At 32.3% G+C, this 9,210-nt stretch overlaps 1 protein-coding gene across 3 annotated transcripts; it reads left to right on the top strand.

Annotated features, from left to right (window-relative positions):
• The first annotated feature begins 3,863 nt into the window (after nt 1-3,863).
• Nucleotides 3,864-9,210, top strand: AGP-S2 (ADP-glucose pyrophosphorylase large subunit). Of its 3 annotated transcripts, none has more exons than XM_010324861.4 (15): nt 3,864-4,176; nt 4,520-4,770; nt 4,851-4,976; nt 5,273-5,446; nt 5,654-5,746; nt 5,825-5,908; nt 5,997-6,052; nt 6,713-6,806; nt 6,959-7,144; nt 7,250-7,330; nt 7,558-7,644; nt 7,734-7,838; nt 8,219-8,325; nt 8,545-8,605; nt 8,684-9,210. In XM_010324861.4, exons 2-15 carry the CDS (start codon nt 4,570-4,572, stop codon nt 8,783-8,785), a joined length of 1,557 nt encoding a protein of 518 aa, XP_010323163.1. In that variant the 5' UTR covers nt 3,864-4,176; nt 4,520-4,569; the 3' UTR covers nt 8,786-9,210. The 3 variants fall into 3 exon arrangements, with proteins under 3 accessions (XP_010323163.1, XP_010323162.1, NP_001233947.2); NM_001247018.2 differs by having other exon boundaries at nt 3,981-4,176; nt 4,566-4,770; nt 8,684-9,181; XM_010324860.4 differs by having other exon boundaries at nt 3,935-4,176; nt 4,566-4,770; nt 8,545-9,210.

Below are 9,210 nucleotides of genomic sequence, written 5' to 3'. Positions count from 1 at the left end.
GCATCCACCGCGGCGCGTTATGTGTCCTTTAAAATATACAATTCATTGTTGTGAGTGATATGTTCCTTGAAATATAGTATCCATTACGGCGCGCGATACGTATCTCGAAATGGTACATCCTCTTATCACATAACGCTTATCATAACCATGCCTCAGAAACCAATGAAAATGACATGTTCACACAAATAATGATAAATTGACCATTTTCTTAACAGGGAACAATTCACAACAATGCAACTGTGATACAATATCAACAAATAAGCAATAAGTCTTCAAATCATTCTCAAACATCACACACCAATAATTTATCACATTTACCTTTTTATTACTCTTTTTTCATCATTAGAATTATTCAACATGTACAAGTCAACCCATCAATAATTCTCATTACTCCCGAACACATATAGGAAGGAAATACATAAACTTCATACACTTAACGAGGGTTTAAAAATTCGCTTGCCTCAAATCATCGAACAATCACTCCGGGACTTGAGCCTTCCCCTTTCATAAAGCTTCCAAATCGATGTAATCTTCTCAAGTACATATTCACATAAGATTTCAAAATTAGCAACACCCATACCACTATATGTTTAGTTTAGACCCAAAAGCTCACCCAAATTTATAATCAATCTCCTTTTCTTGCTAATAAGTCAACTCTCAAATTTACCTAATTTCGAACATAGGGTTTAGTCTCAATAATTTTCAATACATAAATTTAATGATCTTCGCATAATACAATACACAATTGTTTTATTACAAATATTAATATATCAATACTTGAAACATAATATAATTTTATATAAAATAATTGCAACACAATTTTATCTCAACAGACAATTGTGTTTTGACCCTCAATTTACACCATAAATCATTGGAATACTGTTACCTCCAATATGAAGTATTAACCAAACAGTAGCCTCCAACACATCCCGTAAAATAGAATGGTATAACATTTCAATAAAATGTATTTCATTATTTTAATAAATTAAATCCACTAATGACTACCATTTATTATCAAACAACTTTTCTATTACTTGATTGATTGAATTAGAAATAATAATTTAAAAGAAAAAAGCATATTAAACTTCACATTACCTGAAATTCTTTTTTTCCTATTTTATGTATCTGTCGCAACCCTCAAAACGTGACACACCATTAAAAAATTCTCACTGTGTTTTCCAACCCAGTTAATATAAAAACAATACATTTTCTATGTCATTCAAAATCTAACCATAACATATTAAGGACTAGTTAATCTTTACCTAAATATGGATTTTTGTGATTCCCACGTCGGTCGCTGCTTTGCACCAGTGATTTTGTTTTCCTTTTAGTTTTTCAAGTTATACTAAAACAAACTTTAAACTCCACTAACTTTCTTTAAGGGATGATGGTCTGAAAAATACCCCAACTTTGATCGAATCTATTGTTGCGATACTAGATTTTCATGAGGATCTATTACCCCTCTAGATTATTTAATGTCGTATTTGAAACATATATATTTTCCACGTGGACAATAAAAATAATACAGAAATATAAATAGTCATGTGTCCATGTGGGCACCTATATTCCTTTCAAATACACTATTAAAATAGTTCAGGGGTAAACATTACACTATCAAATAGTTCATTGAGGTAATAGGTTCTCATGAAAATTTAGTATCACAACAGTAAAAATTCTACCAAAGTTGGGGTATTTTTTAGACTATTATCCTTATTTATAATATATGAGTCAAGTGGGCAAGGTACTAGATAAATTATGGACTTGAACCATTAATCACCAATTAAAATAATTATTTAAAAGAATACCTATTAACTAAATCACCGTAGTTACACGAAGAGTTCAAAATTTCCAAACCAACTTCACCAACTATATAAAAATGACTAGGCCCAACCATCGAAAGGAGTAAAATGGTATTTTACGAAAAATTTTAAGAATGACCTTCTGGGTCATTACACTTTATACATTGTTTCGTACTGATGTTTCATTTCCTGGGAGCATTGCATTCTTACCAGCATGTTTTGACCGATAGATACATATGCCTTCTTAATATTGTAGATGAGTCATAATATATTGTTCAAACTCCACTTCTTCCAAAGTTTCTAGATCTAGAGGTTTTCTAATGATTTGTCATGTTTGGAGCTCTATCCCTACCAAGTATAGTACTTTAAGAGGGGAAAAATGATAATTCAACTTTTAAGTTTTGAGCTTCTCACTTATAATAATATATGATATAATGACTGCAAGTTTTAAAAGTATTGTCTGTGACTTTTTCTTGTAAAATCACAAACAATGATATGTGCCACATGGACCAATTTAACTATAAAATAGGAACTTTCAATTATCTTGACCTTTCAAATTTCTAACACAAATGTAAATAAAAATAAAAATGAGTAATTATTCCTTATAGACAAGAAATAAAAGTAGATTCATGTATCTTTAAAATTAAATTTCATCTCTATCTTTTTTATATTTATTTTAACAATAATTCATGTGACTTTTCATGTTTTCATAATTTTGTTCTATAAATTTAACTTTTTCAAGAAAACTTTTATTTACAACTCCTACAATTCTTGTGTGTAGGAACTCTAAACATGTGAAATAATGTCACAGTTTGAGGTGAAAGTTGTGAGATTCCCTTCTGCAGTCACGAGAATAGACAAGAATTCAATTACTGAAGCATCGGAGCTTGATGTGTTAGTTCTATACTTATTTGTAGTAAGAATTACAATAAGACTTTTTTGTCTCTCTTCATATAGTTGAATTCTTGTTTTATTAGCAAGTTTCTCTAAATTCATATTTGTATTTTGTAACTCAAATGTTCAGTTTCACTATAGAGACAAAATAAACTGAAATGCCTAATTATCTTGTTCATCTGTACCTCTTTTTTTTTTTTTGCTTCGTACTTATAATTTTACATATACATTAATTTTGATCTTTAAGAATGAATGTGATAAAATAGGATGTTTACTCTTTTCTTTTCTTTTTATGGAAAAAAAAAGGTGAAACATATAATATTAGATTAATGGTGGATAAGTTATGTATGAAGAGAAAATTAAATTTTATATAAAAATAGTAATTATTCATAAATATTTAGATTTTCAAAATATAAATAATAAGACTTTTTACATAATAGTTATAAATTTATAGTTAACTAATTAGTTTAAAGTGTTTGTGGATAAAAATTTAATACAATATTTTAAACACATTCATTATAATTATCACGAAATTCAAAAGGCAAAGTAAAAAAGTTGAAAGGTTTTGTTTTCCTTTCACTCAAAGTTAATCTTACACTATTTCTTCTAACATTATTCTATCAATAAAAAGGAACTATCGAGAAATTTAATTTAGATAATTGTTATTTTTTCTTTTTGCTTTGCAAACTTATTTTTTGAATTATAAACGAAGTTTATTTTATTAATTTTTCATATTATTATCTCGATGCATTCACTTGGAGGTTAGAAAATTAGAGTGTCACAATTAGTAGTTAAACAATGTAAGAAATCTCAATTAGAAATATTTTATTATTTAATAATATTATCTTTTAAGAAATAATACAGTCATGGATTACACGCGCAAAGCGCGTGCTCGAAATATAGTTCAAATATAAATACATATTCATTAAATATAGAGTGTCTAATAGATAGTATTAGATGAGGTGCGAATTAATATAATCATCTCATATTTTTTAATATAACTATTGACCCACCAACTTATATTTTATAAAAGAAATAATCTATCATTTTATATTATTAATTAAGGAAAAATTCAAAAATAATAATTAAATGTTCATATGATATAATTACTCACAACTTAAAAATTAAAATTCCATATCCAAATAAAAAGTTTATCTCACCTAATCGAACGGCATTATTTGTGGTGATTCAACAAAAAGAATAGTGCACAAATATTTAATATTTGCTGTTATTTTTATTTTGTTTCTCCTACTTTTAAGTAACACGTGGAGTGTGTTAAATATTTGATTCACGTTAATATGATGGACTCTGTAAATCTCAAGAGAGTCCACAGACTTTACAACAACACAGAAATCTCAAGAGAGTCCACAGACTTTACAACGCCACTGTGTTGTGTTATGAACGCACTGTAACCTAGTAATAATTTTGTTTATACCAAATACTTTTTGAGGAAAAGTTGGGTGTTTGAAAAAGCTTAATTCAGGTACTGAGAAAGCTGTTTATATATATATATATAGATAGATAGATAGATAGATAGAAAAATGATAGTTGTATTTTGTATAGATTCTGCAAAAGTTGTATGATTTGATTGTTTTTTGATCTAGTTTAATAAAAAGGGTTTTGGGTAATGTAAGTTATTTGATTTGGTTTGTTCCTTTGGAATCAATATATTGATATTTTGGGGTTGCAAGTTGTGTTTTGTGATTATTCTATTGGAATCTATGAATTGATATTTTAGTACAGGAATCTGATACCGTGTAAAATAAAATGTTTTTTGCACTTCCTGTGTAAAGTGAAATCTTTTGCTTTTTGTTTTTGTTTTTTAGAATGAATGTACTTGCTTATGTTGTGGTTGACGTGAATAATTGATAGAGCAATGGATGCGTTGTGTGCGGGCACTGCACAATCAGTGGCAATTTGCAACCAAGAGAGCACATTTTGGGGACAGAAGATTAGTGGAAGAAGATTGATAAACAAGGGTTTTGGGGTCCGGTGGTGCAAGAGCTTTACAACTCAACAAAGGGGTAAAAATGTTACCTCTGCTGTTCTCACCCGTGATATAAACAAAGAGATGCTGGTAAGTAGAGGAATTAGGTGATAAAGTAAAGTGAATGATCAAGAACAAGATTAATTTGTATTATTCATGTTGTTTTTCAGCCATTTGAAAATTCAATGTTTGAGGAACAACCAACGGCAGATCCAAAAGCTGTTGCCTCTGTCATTCTAGGTGGTGGTGTTGGAACTCGTCTTTTTCCTCTTACAAGCAGAAGAGCTAAACCAGCTGTAAGAGTTACAACACACACATATATATATTATATATCTCTCTTTTTGCTTGAATCGTGGTTGTTACTCCATTATGTGTCTTTTGAGTTTGACAACATGTCCAATTCATACCAACTTCAGTCTTAAAAAATTGTAGTGGTTCTTAAATCCATTTCAATTGGATTTTTGACAACTAAAGAAATGACTAGTTAAGCTAAGTGTGGATTCCCTTCTCTGTTCTCAATGCAACTAAGCTTAAGAATGCATTCTCTATCAGTTTTCATTCAAATTCTGTGACTATCGGCTTTGTTCTTCAGGTTCCTATTGGTGGTTGTTACCGGCTAATTGATGTACCAATGAGTAACTGCATTAACAGTGGCATACGGAAAATTTTCATCTTAACACAGTTCAATTCCTTTTCCCTCAATCGTCACCTTGCCCGCACGTATAATTTTGGAAATGGAGTGGGTTTTGGAGATGGATTTGTGGAGGTAAGATCATTTTGGTTACTTAAAGTTTTTAGTTTGAGCTCTTTTAAGCTACTTATATTTTGACATTGAAGTTCAATCATATCTTTGTAAGAAATCATATCTCCTCTTGCTCCTTTGGATCCTGGGGGAGGTAGATCTACAAACCTAAAATGGGGAAGATAACTGAAATGTGTCCTTGACAGATAAAAAAGATTTTCTCAAATGCAGGTTTTAGCTGCAACCCAGACTCCAGGGGATGCAGGAAAAATGTGGTTCCAAGGCACTGCTGATGCTGTGCGGCAATTCATATGGGTATTTGAGGTACACAAATAAGACCGGTCATTGATAAAGCTCCCTAGGAAAAGCGCTGACCTTATTATTTTTTAAATAATGACATAGAATCAGAAGAACAAGAATGTCGAGCACATAATAATTTTGTCTGGTGACCATCTTTACCGAATGAACTACATGGACTTTGTTCAGGTATATGAGCAACTTATGACAACAATTGCTTCCTACACCAACCCTGTGTTCATATACTTTGCTTAATGAATAATATTTGTTCTTGCAGAAGCATATTGACGCAAATGCTGATATTACAGTTTCATGTGTTCCAATGGACGATGGGTATGAGATTGATCTTTCATTTAACTTGATAGCTTATTTAATGTGAAGCCAAACAATATTTGCATTGCTTTCTATCTCCCTGAACTCTTTGAAAGGTTCTTCTTAGTGTTGTTCAGAGTGGCAAATGGTGACCACATTTGTTTAGAATCTGAAGGCATATTGCAAATTGAAGTGGCACTATGTATCTGATATATCAATCTACATATAAAATTGTACAAGGCCCTATTTCATCATGATTTGTATGAATTCTCAATATGGTTTTGGCTTTCAGATCAGGAAATAGAATAAGACAGAATATTAGAACAGTAGAAAGCTTGAAATTCTTTTTAGTTTAGCTATTTAACTGGACCTGGTATGTATTTAATCACCATCATCATGGATACATAGTAATAATGTAGATACATTTTCCCATCTTGCATCCTCATTAACTTCTAAGCACCAGCACTGATTAATATCCACTGAAAGATCTGGAAGCATACAGAGGTAGACTTTGCAGTTTCCCTTAAGTCTATTTGTGTTATCTGCTTCCAGATTTCAGTCATGTTGTCTATTTAGAATGCACTATTAGGGCTAACAAACATTTTTAAGCTCTATCAAGGAGTTAATCAAGACCCTTCTCTCTCTCTGTCTCTTACCCTCTTCCATCCTCTCTTTTGGCAGTCGAGCTTCAGATTTTGGATTGATGAAAATAGATGAAACAGGACGTATCATCCAATTTGCTGAAAAACCAAAAGGCCCTGCTTTGAAGGCAATGGTACATATATTTGGGCTTCCACACCTGGAACTTTGTAAATTCTTTTTAAACTGGATTAGCTATTAAAAAATTATCCCCTTACAGCCCCTCTTACTTTCTTATTGTCTCTTCTCCTACATAACTTGCTTTGTATGTTTAATATTCTATTACAGCAAGTTGACACATCTATCCTCGGACTATCTGAGCAAGAGGCGTCCAATTTTCCTTACATTGCATCCATGGGTGTTTATGTATTCAAAACTGATGTTTTACTAAAACTTCTCAAGTCAGCGTACCCTTCATGCAATGATTTTGGCTCTGAAATTATCCCTTCTGCTGTGAAAGATCACAATGTCCAGGTAATAGCTGGTGGTAACTTTCTCAATTGCAACTTCTAGCCTTTTGAAGTTCACAAATTTTGCTGTTCATTGTATTCTTTGATTCTGACTGATTGATTTTATTAGGCATATTTGTTTAATGATTACTGGGAGGATATTGGAACAGTGAAGTCTTTCTTTGATGCCAACTTGGCCCTCACAAAGCAGGTGAGCACCTTAATGTTTACTACCATCTAACTACTTCTACCATTACTCGAAGTAAGAGCTAGACGGTTGATGCAAGGACTCTGAAATATGTAGCAGTATTTTAAGTAATCGTCAGCGAATTTGGTAGTTCTATTTCTTTTTAATTTACCATAATCTCCATCTTCAGTTATTGATTAATAACTTGTTACTAAATTGCATTTTTCCTCTTTTATCCCTGTTTAATGTAGCCTCCAAAGTTTGACTTCAATGACCCGAAGACCCCGTTCTACACTTCTGCTAGGTTCTTACCTCCTACAAAAGTTGACAAAAGCAGGGTATGCAAGTTAACATAAATACTTGTAATAAAAATTTCCAGGATTGCTGGGCGCTATGAACTTGTCATGTTAATGCTGTTCATTGTCAGATAGTGGATGCAATAATTTCACATGGCTGCTTTCTGAGGGAATGTAACATTCAGCACTCCATAGTTGGTGTACGATCACGCTTAGACTATGGTGTTGAGTTTAAGGTATTGTTTCATACTCATTTAAAGCTTTTCTTATCTGTTTTTAGGTTGACAGTTCTATGAGCTAGTGCTTGGACTAAATTAAAAACGACATCCTGCATTCATCTGATGCATTCTGACAACTTAGAAACCTAGATGACAGACTTGTAAGGCACATAACAGTTACCATCTACCTGTGAATGTGCAATCAAACTAGTTGTAGGAAGGATGATTTACACGTTTTGATTTATTTCTGCAATAAGCTGGTAACATGTACCCTAGGTATGGACTTTAGCATATTACAGTAATGAACAAGTATAACCTCAGCACTCAGGTGCTTTGTTCATAAACAGCTATTTAGTGCTTACTTGTTTATAGGCTGAATGTGTCTTTACATTTATCAGGATACCATGATGATGGGTGCAGATTATTATCAAACTGAATCCGAGATTGCTTCACTATTAGCAGAAGGAAAGGTTCCAATAGGGGTCGGGCCAAACACTAAGATACAGTAAGATTTTCTACTGAACTCGTACTCACTTCTCACACTTGTGGATTGAAAATTGACCACTCAGACTTCCATTTTGAAGGACCAGCTTAAAAACTGAGCTCTGGTCCTCTGATTAGTGTATCGTTATTCATTTCAGTGTAGTTTACAGTTCTTTGCCCAAACTTCAACAAGGTTACCTTGAGTGGACTTTGACATGCTTTTCTTTGTATTTTCTTGAAGGAAATGCATAATTGACAAGAACGCAAAGATAGGAAAAGATGTGGTTATTCTGAACAAGCAAGCAAGTATCTTTTTTTTGAAGTTTGAAATCATCACGAAAGTTAATATTAGTTTAACTGATGCTTGGATGTTGTTGCAGGGTGTTGAAGAAGCTGATAGGTCAGCAGAAGGATTTTACATTAGGTCCGGGATTACCGTCATAATGAAGAATGCAACCATTAAAGATGGGACAGTCATATGAAATCTTGCTAAGTGTTCTTGCTAGTTGGGAAATAAAGTAGGCTGGTATGGTCTAGTGATATGAAAACTAGTGATATGATGAATGTGCTACTAGGGCTTTTCTGACATTGTTTACTTTCTACCTATGACATATTCACTTTCTTGGACTTGATGAAACACATTTCCAAGTGAACCTCAGTCCTCCATCTTTTAAGTGTTCAGCTGCCAGCAGCTTAGTGAGTGTCTTTGCCGCCTCGCTTCAGTTTCCACCATTTACATAGGGGGTTTGACATGGGGTTTGCTGGAAAATTATATTGTATATATAGGTTAGATATTACTTTTTGTACTTGGTATGTTAATTATTGGTATCGAGATTAATAATGCATTGACTAATAATGTCGGGTTTATTTTTTATCAAGTGAATGATTCACTTTTATTCCCATTTAA

The sequence above is a fragment of the Solanum lycopersicum genome, chromosome 7 (genome assembly GCF_036512215.1).
Source record: "Solanum lycopersicum chromosome 7, SLM_r2.1".
In the NCBI taxonomy this organism is placed as follows: domain Eukaryota; kingdom Viridiplantae; phylum Streptophyta; class Magnoliopsida; order Solanales; family Solanaceae; genus Solanum; species Solanum lycopersicum.
This window is presented reverse-complemented; position numbering and strand designations above follow the sequence as displayed.